Here is a 14843-nt window from a genome sequence, read left to right as displayed (position 1 = left end):
TTAAATCAAGTGCTCTTTTACTGAGACTAATGCATACTCCAGCACTGCATTGTTATCCTTTATGAATGAATTACCAATTTAGCAATGTTACATACAGTAAAGTGCAGATTCACAAAATACCTGGGACATCTCTTAGGCAGATCAAATGACTGACTTACACTTAGATATGATGCATGTATTCTCAAATGTGTTATTTGAGGCGTCAAACATCACCAGTTCACTCAAATTGCTTGAAGAAACTGCTTTCCTTGAACCATTTGTGTAGGCCAATCTGTACTCACCAGTCTTAAACTAAGTTAAACTCTTTTTAATCAAGCTATAATCAAGTTATTTTTTTATGAAGTTATTTTCAGTTGAGTTGAGTTTTATGTTTCTATTTTTAAATTCTCAGTTACAGTGTAGGAAGAATGACAGCAGATATTAGTTGCGCACCATTCTTGGGGTCGATGTAAAAGCCATCTCTGCTCGATGACATCACTCGATAGCGGACCTTCCCGTTGTCTCCTGAGTCTCGGTCAGTTGCTGTCACTGTGATGACGGGACTTCCTGGTGGAGAACGCTCGGGCAGCGTTACCTAGGAGATTAAAAAATCACAACGATGAAGCTCCACCCCTCTTTGAGTGCTGCTGACAACAGATTAATTCTAAATTTTCTGGCAAACCACTCAGTAATACATGATTAAGAGGAAGATTAAATAACTTTTTTGACCTCTCTCATGCACAAGGTAGTGACATGTTCATTCAACACACTGAGGCAAAAAAACTGAACATGTTTTAGAAATATGTAAAATAATTCTCTTGACATCTCACCCAAACTAGGATTACATCGGGCCAACACACTGAGCCACATTTGCTGCCTTGGTGAGCTCTCTGTAAGGGGCAGCATAATTTGCATACGGGATCGAATCCCCTGCAGTGAGCCGTTTGAGCCCGTAGGGGGCAGTGTTAAGAGTGTCTGCAGGCTCTACCTGGTAGAGATCTTGGGTGAAGATGGGCGCGTTGTCGTTGACATCCTCCACCAGCACGGTCAGGTTGGCCTCGCTCTGGTGCTTGGAGTCGGAGGCGCGGATGGTCAGCGTGTACCAGGTCCTCTCCTCGAAGTCGAGCGCGGCGGTCAGGGACACTCCGCCCCCGTACCGGTGGATGCCGAACTTCCCCTGCGAGTGGGCGTCCAGCTGGAGGGAGTACGACAGGGCGGGGCCGGAGTCCACGTCGTTCCCCGTCACCTGGGTGATCTCCGTGCCGATCAGCGTGTCTGCGGGGAGCGGGAGAGGCGCGTTTCTCGTTGACATTCCCACACGAAAAAAGGGCAAAGGGCAAAGGTGTAACGGTCGTGTAATCGCTGTCGAGATTCGACACGTCGCCGCGAAACACCATGGGTGGAAATTGGCGCTGACTCGTCAGGAAAACAGCGGCCTGTTGTTTTTGGTTTTTGGTGAACGTTCACAGGATGTGTAATAGTGCTGAAGGAAATTGGATGTGATGGGATTATGGTGGGCTAGTCAGAAACGTGGCATTGCGGTGCGTTCACACGCGGACCAGAGACGGAGGGGGGGTCAAAGTTCACACGGAAAATCACTCACTCTCCGCCACGCGTATCTCCCGCGGCAGGGGGATCGTGGGGCTGTTGTCGTTGAGGTCCACGACGATCACCGTGAGCGTCGCCTGGCCGGCCAATCGGGGGTTGCCACGGTCCGTCGCCGTGACGACCAGCCTGACGGAAAACAAAACAGGGTTTTAAGGCCCGCTTGCCGGCACATTCTTTAATTTCCTGCCGAAAAACCTGCCTCTCAAATGGATTTATCGTACAATTCAATGGATGAGGGGACGGTATGAAATAAAATGAAGCCAAAGCTGGGAATATAACACAAATGTGTTGGAAACCGAAGCTGAACAGTATGGTAGAAATCAGGAAGAAGAGGTCAATAGAGGCAGGAATTCCCTCGGGCACAGAACGGGAGCGGATGCGAACGGGAATTTCACGGAAAGTCGAGGGGGAGAGACACGGACCCCGCAAGGGGGCGGAGGCGGAGGGGGGCGGAGGCGGAGGGGGGCGGACTCACTTCATCTGCGTCCAGATCTCCCTGTCCATGATGGCCGCCGTGGTGACGCTGCCCGTGGCTGGATCGATCCGGAAGAGGCCGCTGCTGGTGGCCGACTTTATGGAGTAGGTCACCTGCCCGTTCGGGCCCTGGTCCATGTCATCGGCTAGAACCTGGGGAAGGGGTGAGGGGGGGGGTCAAGTGAAGGGGGGGGGGGGTCAAGTGAAGGGGGGAGAGGGGGGTTCAGGTGAAGGGGGGAGAGGGGGGGTCAGGTGAAGGGGGGAAAGGGGGTTCAGGTGAAGGGGGGAGAGGGGGGGGTCAGGTGAAGGGGGAAGGGGGGTTCAGGTGAAGGGGGGAGAGGGGGGTTCAGGTGAAGGGGGGAGAGGGGGGTTCAGGTGAAGGGGGGAGAGGGGGGTTCAGGTGAAGGGGGGAAGGGGGGTTCAGGTGAAGGGGGGAAAGGGGGGGTTCAGGTGAAGGGGGGAAAGGGGGGTCAGGTGAAGGGGGAAAGGGGGGGTCAGGTGAAGGGGGGAAAGGGGGGGTTCAGGTGAAGGGGAGGGACAAGGTTATCAGTGAAAGCAAATGTTAAATGTCCAACGGTTGTTCAAACGTTCAAAAGCTGGACAAGGAAGAAAAATACTTGAAAGAAAAAGTATTTGAGAATCATTGAATAAGCCTAGCTTTGTGCTGTCTCACTGAACCCAGACTGAAACGTGGGCTGCAGAAAAAAAAGCCTCGAGTACTGCAGAAAAACCACAATCTTTCCTCTTTTTCCGAGGCAATTGTGGAAGAGCAGCTCCTTTCCCTCTGAAACAAAACCAGGAACATTTCAGAGGCCAAGTCGGAATCCTGGCAAAGCCGGGAAGGTGAGCGGGGCTCCGTACCCGGATGATGGGAATGTCGTAGCCCTGCGCCTCCCGCATGTAGACCACGTAGTTCTGCAGCTGGAAGCGCGGCAGGTTGTCGTTGACGTCCTGGAGGATGAGGTTGATGGCCATGTAGGAGCTGGAAGACGCAGTTTCCGCCTTCACCACTAGGCGGAGTCGAGGCGTGTCCTCAAAGTCCAGGCCGGAGGAGTCCTGCACTACGATCTCACCTGTGGGCGACGGGACAAGCAGGCACAAGATTCAAGATTGAGGATTTAATCTGCTCCGGTGTTTGTTTCCAGGTCTCCATGGAAACAAAGTGCAGTACAGTTAAGAGGAACGTCGAGATAAATTTAGGAGGCTTAGTTAAGATGGCGGACAGCTGCAGGAATGGATCTTTTGGTAAGGCACATTTTCTCAGACCGAGAAAGCTCTTTTGGGATGATGGGGGGTTTTTTTTCTCTGAGGTGGTGGAGTGAATGTTCTGCATCATGGCCACTGACAGGTACTGTGCAACAGCAGTAGGAGTTATTTTTGAGCCCAATGTTGTGTTTTATGTAACAGAACTTGAGTGAAAATGACAGCCTTGGCAAACATACTTTAGCATTTCTGCTCACATAGTTTAGTTTAGAAAAAAATATGTGGTTTTCTTCATTTTTTGGGGAAAAATGTATGAAAGTGGCGGCTTTTCCTCACTCAAGCTGTGCTCACGAGGTGATATCAATTTAGGTATCAGATTCAACAGAGCCGTGAGTCGTTTTGGGAGTTGTGAGTGTGTTTTGTTTTCAATCTCTAATTTCACACGATAGTAAGAGTTCACTCTTCCCATGCTAGTTCATCAAAATGGAGGCTTTTTGTTGAAATCACAGATAGCCGTAGGAGTGGAACTTGTCAAAGAGCACTCTCTTGGACATGGCTTTAACAAAGGGCTGCAGAGCTAGGTATTGTGGTTAACCCTTTCCATCCCAGTTCACCTGTGCTAGGAGTGGCTCACCTGTACTAGGTGTAGTTCACTTGCATTAGGTATGACCTGTGCTAGGTATGTCTCCTCTGTGCTAGGTGTGTCTCACCTGTGCTTGGTGTCGTTCACCTGTGTTAGGTATCTCCTGTGCTAGGTATGTCCTGTGCTAGGTATGGCTCACCTGTACTAGGTGTAGTTCACTTGCATTAAGTATGACCTGTGGTAGGTATGGCTCACCTATGCTAGGTGTGGCTCACCTGTATCAGGTGTGACTCCTCTGTGCTAGGTATGGCTCATCTGTACTAGGTATAATTCACCTGTGTTAGGTATGACATGTACTAGGTATCTCCTGTGCTAGGTATGTCTCCTTTGTGCTAGGTACGGCTCACCTGTAATAAGTGTAATTCACCTGTGCAGGTGTGGCTCACCTATACCAGGTGTGACTCCGCTGTGCTAGGTATGGCGCATCTGCACTAGGTGTAGTTCACCTGAGTTAGGTATGACCTGTGCTCGGTATCTCCAGTGCTAGGTGTGACTCCTCTGTGCAGGTGTGGCTCACCTGTACCAGGCGTGACTCACCTGTGGCGGTGGTGATGCGGAAGGCCTGCAGACTGTTTCCGCTGAAGATGCTGTAGGAGATCCCCCTGCGGGTGCCGTCGGGGTGCTGGGCCTGGGCCTGCGCCACAGCCGTGCCTGTGCGGGACACAGAGAAACCCGTTCTGCTGGGGAACTGTGTCTGTCCTGCGTCTACACCCGGCAGACCTGGGCCCATTTTCTGCGCTCGATTCATCTTGCCTGGTACAATTGAGCCACCCAAGAGGACCGGAAGGCAAGCTCAGTATGGCATAGAAAAGTATTTAAATTTAAAAACTATTATGGGCGTCATTGGCTCCGGCGGTCCGAGGCTTGCCAGAGGGTTGCCAGTTTGAATCCCACCCTGGGTGAGTCAAAGTGTCCCTGACTGCAAGACTCCTAACCCCTAAATGCTCCTGACGAGCTTGCATGGCAGCCAATCGGCATTGGTGCATGAGTGCGTGTATGAACGGGTGAATGAGAAGGATCAATTGTACGGCGCTTTGGATAAAGGTGCTTTATAAATGCCGACCATTTACCATTTATGGATTCTACCCTGGTCTGACACCAGGGAACTGTGTCCTTCCCAGTTTTTACCCCAGAGATCTGGCCCTCGGGGACATTATGGTTCCTGGTTCTCATCCCTCCCCTGACACACCATGTGAGTGTAACCTCTGCCCAATCGCTGACATTTCAGACTATCTGGCAGAGAGAGAAAACCGGCAGTGCTACTGACCCTGAGAGCCAGATTTGCGTACCCCAGCTATAGCCAAGATGCACACGCGGTAAGATCTCCAGCTCTGATAGAGTACATCTGATCCCATTTGGACTCATTTAAACCCCGTTACAGTTGAATTAGCGCCGAACATTTCTGCTGTGCGCGCTCTGTATATTTACAATAAATGTGCTGTAACGTGAGCAGACTTTAAGCAGACTGAGCGCAGAATAAAATGCATTTAATGTGGGCTTGCAGGTTTGACGGATATTGGATTGCAATGTCAAACGCTGCCTTTCATCAAATGAGCCAGGTCAGCCCAACTGACAAAAGGCAAATAAAATATTACAGTCTACAGCAGGATTCCTCAGTGTTAACCAGCAAGGGCCGGGGTGGGTGCAGGCAGTAACACACACGAGTCTACTAATCGAGTCTTCGCGGAGGACCGTAATTAGGAGAATCTGGTGCTTGGTTGGGATGAAAGCTTCCACCCACAGCAGACCTTTCTGGGTAAGATTGAGGACCCCTGGTGTATATAATTATATTATTTTATGTGCAGAAAATACTGTCAAAAAAGTCTAATATTGACTTTGGGGGGGCTTACAGACCTGTTTTTGGGGGGTTAGGAGGGATGGTGAGGGGGGGCTTACAGACCTGTTTTTGGGGGGTTAGGAGGGATGGTGAATGGGGGCTTACAGACCTGTTTTTGGGGGGTTAGGGGGGACAGTGGGTGAGGGGGGGCTTACAGACCTGTTTTTGGGGGGTTAGGGGGGTTTACAGACCTGTGCTGGCGTTCTCCTGCAGGCTGACGTCCCTGGCGTTTCGGGAGAAGCGGATGCCCCTGTACTCCTGCTCCCGCACGTAGATGAGCACCACCCCCAGGGAGGACTGGGCGGGGCTGCCCTGGTCCATGGCCTCCACGATGAGGGTGCGCTGGCTCTGCGTCAGGGACTGCAGCTTCTCTGTCACCTGGGGGTCCCCAAACACCACAGCAGGCAGGGCGTTCACACACACGCACAATAAACCAGCAATGAACCAGCTATTACATCAGGAGAAATATGAAGATCCTGTACATTCAGAAAAGAACTAAAAAGTGTTTTACATGAGATAAGCACTTATCCCAGGGCACTTGTATCACAGCCCATGTTGACAAATAGTATACTTCGTAAAACTTGATGTAAACTTGGAAGTATTCTTAAGTGAAGTCAGTATACATCAGGTACACGATTTCATCACATGAGAGGGGCAGGGCTGTGATTGGCTGAGCCCGGGAGACGGGCGCGGGGGTATACCTGTATCTGGCCGGTCAGAGAGTTGATGGCGAACCCGCGCACCGGCCCGGCGAATCGGTAGAACACGGAGCCGTTGGCGCCGAAGTCCTTGTCCTCGGCCTTCATGGTGGCCACCACCTGATTGGCCGAGACGCCGCTGCTGGAGACGTTGATGACGAGCGGGTCCTGGATGAAGAAGGGGGCGTTGTCGTTGACGTCCAGGACGTTGACCGTCACGCGGGCGCTGCTGTTCCGCGGCCCGGCGGGGGAGGAGTCCACCGCCTCCACCAGGAACTCGTAGGAGGCCCGTTTTTCGCGGTCCAGCGCCGTCGCCACGGTGATGCGGCCCGAGTCCTGGTCGACGGCGAACGTCCCCGCCGACTCGCTGGACAGGAAGTACTGGACGCGCCCGTTCTCCCCCTCGTCCGCGTCGCCCGCCGTCACCTCCAGCACGGGCGAGCCCGGCGCGGCGTCCTCCCCCACGTCGGCGGCGTAGGCGGCGCTGGGGAATTTGGGGCTGTTGTCGTTGACGTCGAGGACGGTCACCTCCACCGTGGCGGTGCTGCTCAGAGGGGCGGGGCCGCGGTCCTGGGCCACGACCGTCAGCGTGTAGCCGGCCCTGCTCTCCCGGTCCAGAGACCGGGCCGTAGACAGCTGTCCGGTGCTGCTGTCCAGCAGGAAGTCCCCTGCAGCGTCACCCGCTACAGGAACAAGAGCGAACACACACTATAAAACACAGATCTATTCATGAGAAACTTGCATAACCTTTTTTCAGATAACATTACATCATAATGGATCTGGGAATAAAGTATCCTCTATATGGCTACTTTTCTGAGTGAAGCAGTATTGACTATGAGCTACAGTACTCCATGGGTCAGTGTTTTCGATGCAAATACTTGATTGATATTGCCAAGGACCAGAAGGTGGGGCTTGCACTTTTTGAGAGTATTTCATGAGTTTCAATAAATCAGACAAGCCCAGTAATGCATAGAAAAGTATTTGAATCCAAAACAATCATGGATTTGACACAGATCTGCTCTGGATACAGTACTGTCTGTGAGACTCAGTGTGTCTGGGTCTCAGGTGAGCGTACCTGTGATCTGCTCTGTGAGACTCAGTATTGTGAGGAGGATATCAGAGTTAGCAGGCTCACAGTCAGGTGTCTGGGTCTCAGGTGTGCGTACCTGTGATCCTGTACTCTACTTTCCCGCTGTCCCCTGCGTCCTGGTCTGTGGCCCTCAGGGTGAACAGGGCCACCGGCTCCTGATTTTCGGGGACCTCAAGGCTGTGGAGGGCCCTGCTGAAGACTGGGGCGTTGTCGTTCTCGTCCAGAACCTCAATCCTCACCGTCGCCTTGGAGAAGTTCGGTGGAAGCCCGCCATCTTTTGCATAGACTGATAAAAACACATGCCATGGCAATCATAATCCTAGTAATAAGCTTCTTGTATAGCACATTTTAAATAATGCTGCACCTCTAAGTTTATCAAAATATAATTTTGAAAATTGGTGGCACGTACCTGTTTGTTTAAAAACAATTCCAAATAAATATTTGAACCCAGGTCAGATTTGAGTGACTTAAAAATGACTGGAAGAGATCTGTCACTTACAACTCAATGAGGTGACAATTAGGATACAAGCAAAACAGCTGTGTGTGTGTGTGTGTGTGTGTGTGTATGCGTGTGTGTGTGGGTGTGCGTGTGTGAGAGAGTCAAAGAGAGAGAAAGACAGAGAGAGAGAGAGGCCTACAGCCACTTGCATTGTAATTTACTATTGTTAGTATAGTAGTAATAATTATTGCTCATGTTTAACTTGTAGGTGTTGTAGTACTGCCTATTTTGTATGTTTCTTGTTGCTTTGCCAATATTTACTATGTGCATTTCCTGCCAATAAAGCACAGGGAAGTGAAATGAAACGGCACTGAGAGAGGTCTACGGCCAAACCACACCATCCATCAGCGCTGCGCTGGCACCGTGCACGGCTGTAACTCTCGCAGACTCTCACGGGGCGAGTCTGGAGCGGGGCTGCCATTTCGGGGAGGGCCCCGGGGAAGGTACCTGTCACAGTGTAGCGGTCCTGCGCCTCCCTGTCCAGGGTTTTGGTGGTGGAGATGACCCCCGTTTCTGGGTCGATGGTGAACCCCTCTTCCACGATGCCCCCGTACGTCACTTGACCGTTGGTCCCTTGAAACAAAAAAACAAAAAACTGAATATTCAGCTTTCAGACACAGCAGTCACCATCTTAGCGTCATTTCCTCTGCCCGTTAGAAATGAACAGTATCTCATCCAGCAGCCTTTAGAATACCCTTGATCTAGTAATGTGCACTTTCTATTATGTCTCGTGTAGATAGGCGGAAGGGTCTGTTCTCTTCATTATGTATTCTTTAGTTACGGTGTTCTTAAAATAGTCCAGTAGTGACGCATGCAGCTTTCTTTTACGTTTGCAAGCAAGTGGCTAAGATATCCCTCTCTCTCCCCCTCCTTCCCTTTCTCTCTCTCTCCTCTCCCTCAGTCTTTCTCTCTCTCTCTCTCTCCTTCCTTCTCACTCAGTCTTTCTCTCTCTATCTCTCTTTCTTTCTCTCTGTTTCCCCCTCTTCCTCTCTCTAGCCTCTCTCTGGTGCCAGATTGCGTGCTAACCGATAATAGCTTGGCTCCCTCACCTGTTTACCTCCCTAATTATTCCTGGAGAGAAAGTTTATAATGCTTCTCTGTTAATGGGCTCCTGACTCAACCTCTTGAAATGCAGCCTCCTCCTGCACCCCGCCCCAGTAACAATTAAAAAGCCCTGCTATTGTGCTCTTGAAGGATGTGGCAGAGGCAGCGATTTTGACCGTTATTGGACATAACAGCATGTTACCATCAAAGAAGGGAAAGATACAAGACGCTGCAAAAAATTCTGTCTTATCAAGTTTTAGTCTTGTAATGAGACTCTCAGGCAGAAAATACCAGCTTGTTTTAAGTAACTTTTTGCTTGCCAAGTAAAATAGTCTTATACCATTGGCAGAACTTCAAATGAGTCAAACTGTCTCACCTCATTGGCAATCTTTTTGTCGTTATTCGGTAAAAAAAAGATTTTAAGTCTAAAATACTTGTTAAGAATGTCTTATTTTTTGTTTTTTTGCAGTATAAAGCCCAACTTCAGTTTCCTTTGATTCTTCTGTAAAAGAAGTGATCTCCCGTTGGCTCTGCATTATTAATACAGCCAGCGCAGACTTTTCCAAGGAACGAGACGGTCACGGTTTTTATAGAGGTGAAAAGGTAGCGGCTGAAGACAAAGGCAGGTCCGGTGCCAGTGGAGCCTGAACACAGAGCCTGAACACGGAGCCTGAACACAGAGCCTGAATGCAGAGCCTGAACACAGAGCCTGAACACAGAGCCTGAATGCAGAGCCTGAAGCCTGAACGCAGAGCCTGAACACGGAGCCTGAACACAGAGCCTGAACACAGAGCCTGAACACGGAGCCTGAACACGGAGCCTGAACACAGAGCCTGAACACAGAGCCTGAACACGGAGCCTGAACACAGAGCCTGAACACGGAGCCTGAACACAGAGCCTGAACACAGAGCCTGAACACGGAGCCTGAACATGGAGCCTGAACGCAGAGCCTGAACACGGAGCCTGAACACGGAGCCTGAACACAGAGCCTGAAGCCTGAACACGGAGCCTGAACACAGAGCCGGAACGCAGAGCCGGAACGCGGAGCCTGAACACGGAGCCTGAACACGGAGCCTGAACATGGAGCCTGAACGCAGAGCCTGAACACAGAGCCTGAACACGGAGCCTGAACACAGAGCCTGAATGCAGAGCCTGAAGCCTGAACGCGGAGCCTGAACGCAGAGCCTGAACACGGAGCCTGAACACAGAGCCTGAACACAGAGCCTGAACACGGAGCCTGAACATGGAGCCTGAACGCAGAGCCTGAACACAGAGCCTGAACACGGAGCCTGAACACAGAGCCTGAAGCCTGAACACGGAGCCTGAACACGGAGCCTGAACACGGAGCCTGAACGCAGAGCCTGAACACAGAGCCTGAACACAGAGCACAGACGAGGAGCTCGCGTTTAAATTTGGCGAAACTTGCTGTCAGCACGCGTCTGACTGACAGCACCTTCGCGCCGGGGCGATGTCTGTGCGCAGGATGACAGCTGTTTGGGACGGCACCCAAAGCCGGTGATGGGTGTACCAGACTCCACTCAAACACGCCGCTTCGTCTGCGATGCAAGAAGTCGAGCTCACGCAGACTTTGGAGGGAGGCACTTCCTGTGAGGCTCAATAGGTGGATTTGTGGTGGCTAATCAACCAATAGTAGTGACAGGGGTAGCCTGTAGCATAGTGGCTAAGGTACATGACTGTGGCTCAGTGGTTCGATCCCCGGTGTAGCCACAATAAGATCCGCACAGCCGTTGGGCCCTTGAGCAAGACCCTTAACCCCACATTGCTCCAGGGGGGGACTGTCTCATGCTGGATAAAAGCGTCAGCTTTTTTTGGAAAGTAATGTATTTTGTGATCAAAAAAGGTCATCCTGGCTAATTTGGGTAATTAAGTAATGAAGTCCAGAATATGGCATGAAAGGCAGAAACACATACAGCCCTTGTTGGCCAGCCTTGTTGGCCCTATGAGGCAGTCAGCACCATACCAGACACCAAAACAATAGTCATACTGTTTTAAACCCAGGAGGACCCCACCTTGGTCCCGGTCGGAGGCGGTCACGGTCAGCACGGTGGTTCCGGGCCCCTGGTTTTCGGAGACCTGGGCCTCGAACTCGCTCTTCTGGAACCAGGGCACCTCGTCGTTGACGTCGATCACCTGGATGGACAGCAGCTGGGTGGTGGAGTGCTGCGGCGTCCCATGATCCTCGGCGACGACGGTCAGGTTATAGAGCGCCTGCTCCTCACGGTCCAGGGCCTTCAGGATGGTGAGGGAACCTGGGAGATTTAACCAATCAATCAATCGATCAATCAATCAATCGATCAATCAATCTATCTATATTTATACATTGTGTCATCTGCAAATGAGTTGTCACTTCAGTACCAGCAGTTTTCGTTATACTTTGAAGTATTTATACTTTTTTTACAAAACGGTCAACATACAGTCAAATTTCACAGCAGACACTGAACAAAACAAACCCACAGTTCTCTGTAGCCTTCAGGCCGTTGCTGAACAACAACATGACTAGTAGGGCACATATTAAGATTAGCTTGTGAAGTAAACAATTTTTTATCTCTCTAAGTGCTGCAGAGGAACAGGAAGTCAAGGGCACCACAGAGGAAGAATGCACCAGTTAACCATCAATGTTGTCATCAACAGTCTCTGCCATTTTGTCCCCATTATAAATAATAGAGTTAATCTGCATGGTTTTCCAAAGGCTCCTGATTAATTATCTCTGAATGGGGCTCAGGAGTAAACTTCACATTAAACATAAACACACTTGATTGTAGAAGATTCGGTGATGATGTTCGGCATGTACCATTGTGTGTGTGCGTGTGGGGGTGGGCATGGTTCCCGGGCATACACACTGTATGTATGTCATATGCAATTTATGAGGCACAGAGAAGATGAATTTCATAACCTCACAAGTTCCCTCTCTGACAAAGAGGTACGCATTGGAGGTGTGTGGTACGTGCAAGGGTTTGGGATCAGGGGTAGCAGGCTTTCTACACACACACACGCACACACACACACACACACACACACGTACAACCACACACAGCCAGTCAGTAAAAACACACAGCAGCTACATTTCCAGGTTTTTTCCAGCAAGAGAGAAAAAGTGAGACAGAGCGAGAGAGAGAGAGGGGGAAAAAAAAACTGACAAAAAGAGAAAGAACAGAGAGCCAGTGAACACAAGTACAAATACGCAGAACTGACCGTGCCTGGATTTAGGCACCGCCTCACAACCGCAAACTGTCAATTTAAGCACGTCTAGAGCATACACTACAAATTTCCAGCGCTCGTTCTGAATTTGGTCACCGCAGCGAAAAAAAGAAAGCCGAGAGCCGTCCTAACGTACTCTGCTCTTGACCTTCTTTGTCTCTCTCTCTCTCTCTTTTTTCTCGTTCCTCTGTTTGCTGACGAATGCTGCTGATAACGTGTCCCCCGGGCCTCGGTATGGTAAGAATTAGCCAGTCACTCCGCGATCCTTTTTCTTTTTTTTTGGTTTTCTGCGAGCTGTGCCGCGTATAACATCTGGAAAAGGAGGCAGCGCTGCAGAGAGAGGCCGGTCTCGCCCCGCTCCCGCACCCTGTCCGTCCTCCCCGCCCTGTCTCACTCAGACGCCCCTGTGGCAGCGCTGGGGTGCACACCTCCACCGTCAGGAGCCACCGGAGAGTTCTCTCCACTGACAGGTGACACACGCTGGGTTTGGGAGGGTTTGACAAGAGCCCTGTTTCATCTGTAAATCAGCCGATTTTTCTCAATGCAGATGGACACTTCCTGACTTTAGTCTGACTGAAGGTTGGGACCCTTGTGTGGATTTATGCGGAATTTTTTGTTTTGCAACACTCGACAGAACAGGCATGACTATTGTCATCTGTGTATTTCCTACCTTGACTTTCAGAACTTACACAACACAATACACAAACACACAGGTACACACTCACACACACACAGTACTAGTAAAATAAACTCTTATCTAGCTGTCCTCACACATACACCCTGCGCTGGTCACCCCAGGACGGTCCCAGCGGCCTCACCTGTGTTGGGGTTGAGGCTGAATCGGGCCCCGGCATTCCCGTCCCGGATGCGGTAGGTGACGCGGCCGTTCTCCCCGCGGTCGGCGTCCCGCGCCATCACGTACAGCACCACGAACCCGGCCGGCTGGTCCTCCATCACGCTGACGGCGGCGGGCGAGCCGAACGCGGGCGCGTTGTCGTTCTCGTCCGTCACGAAGACGCGCGCCGTCACCGAGCCCCAGCGCCTCTGGCCCGGGTCGGGCGCAGAGTCCGTGGCCCGCACCACCAGAACCAGGCTGGAGGCGGCCTCGTGGTCCAGCGGCCCGCCCAGCGTCAGCACCCCGGTGACGGGGTCCAGGAGCAGCAGGTCGGGGGCGTCGGGCCAGCGGTGCTGGATGGAGTAGCGGACCTCGCTGTTGGGCCCGCTCCCGTCCCGGTCCACCGCCTGGAAGGTGTAGACCGAGGAGCCGGGCTCCATGTTCTCGGGCACCACCACGGTGACGGGGTCCTCGGGGAACTGGGGCGCGTGGTCGTTGCTGTCCTGCACCTCGATGCTGAGCTGCACCAGGTGGCTGCTGGGATAGGCGGTGGAGAAGTCGTCCACCTCCACGCGCAGGGAGTACCGCGCGCCCCGCTCGTAGTCCAGCTCCCGGGTCAGGTACACGTCGCCCGTCAGGCGGTCCACCATGAACGTGCCGTCCCGGTCCGTGCCGCCCACCACCACGTAGGTCACCTGGCCGTCCTCCGGAACCTTCTGCTGGTCGCGCGACCGGACCGAGCCGACGACGGAGCCCGGCTTGGCCCCCTCCACCGCGGTGAGGGTCATGGAGAGGGTGTTGGGTTTTGGGGCAGCCTTCTTGGAACTCAGAACCTAGAGAGGGAGACACAGGCTGTATTTAGGGAAAAATAGGTACACATAGTGCTGCAAGTGCTGTTATTCTGCTCTCTATTCTGTAGGAAAATGATGAGCCAAGATGGCTGAATGGCCTGTTCTCTTTGTGTATCCCTGTATTTCTATGCTCTAGATGGGCTAAAGTACGCTTTTTCTTGATGATGCATTTGTCCTTATTTCCTTCAATCAACACCATACTATGGTAATGAATCTACCGGGAGAGGAGTTTAATGGCGCATTCCTATTGCAACAGAGACATTACTGTGGCATTAATGAGCAGAATTTTCCAGCAAAACACTCTCGTATAAACTCAAAACAAAAAGCCGAATGCAATCTTGTTACATTGTTAAAATTTAACAACACAACAAATAAAATAGATTTCAACACTTTCTACGGGATCAATTCCAGCAACCCTGCTGAAAAAGACAGCTCAAGATAGGTCTTGAAACAGCTGCTAGCTGATAATTTCAAGCTGGTCATAGCTGCATTTTACACCGGTCAACACCACAAGTACATAGAGCTATGTTTTCTAAAGCATAAGATATTCTACAAAACGATGGATAACAGTTTTTTAACAGTACTTTTACTTCTAATGAGGTAGTTTTGAGGAGGGGCAAATGTTAACAAGGTACATTTCCTCAAAAGTAACAATATTTCTAATGTGAGTCGAAGTCCCTGGTGTAAAATCCAGATATGACCAGCTTGAAATTACTAGCTAACAGCTCTTTCAAAGCATACAGTTGCTTCAGCAGGTCAAACCATGTTGATTATGGAGTTGGTGTGGAACCAGAGGCATTTCACCCTCCCTTGACCGGTTCGATACTGAAATTAGCTGTAGGGGTCGGGTGACAAAAACAAAG

The 14843-nt window shown here is 51.1% G+C and overlaps 1 protein-coding gene across 1 annotated transcript in view; it reads right to left on the bottom strand.

Annotated features, from left to right (window-relative positions):
- The window catches only part of dchs1b (dachsous cadherin-related 1b), a 113368-nt gene that overhangs the window by 7956 nt on the left and 90569 nt on the right, over positions 1–14843 (bottom strand). The window contains exons 9-20 of the mRNA XM_061249467.1: positions 13113–13962; positions 11106–11345; positions 8479–8604; positions 7609–7818; positions 6446–7125; positions 5936–6122; positions 4445–4558; positions 2923–3134; positions 2063–2214; positions 1583–1713; positions 968–1254; positions 433–574 (exon numbers count right to left, since the gene is read on the bottom strand). Of these exons, the coding sequence (XP_061105451.1) occupies positions 433–574; positions 968–1254; positions 1583–1713; positions 2063–2214; positions 2923–3134; positions 4445–4558; positions 5936–6122; positions 6446–7125; positions 7609–7818; positions 8479–8604; positions 11106–11345; positions 13113–13962 (3331 nt within the window). The remainder of the gene's footprint in view (positions 1–432; positions 575–967; positions 1255–1582; positions 1714–2062; positions 2215–2922; positions 3135–4444; positions 4559–5935; positions 6123–6445; positions 7126–7608; positions 7819–8478; positions 8605–11105; positions 11346–13112; positions 13963–14843) is intronic.

This window comes from Conger conger, chromosome 7, assembly GCF_963514075.1.
Source record: "Conger conger chromosome 7, fConCon1.1, whole genome shotgun sequence".
Taxonomy (NCBI): domain Eukaryota; kingdom Metazoa; phylum Chordata; class Actinopteri; order Anguilliformes; family Congridae; genus Conger; species Conger conger.
This window is presented reverse-complemented; position numbering and strand designations above follow the sequence as displayed.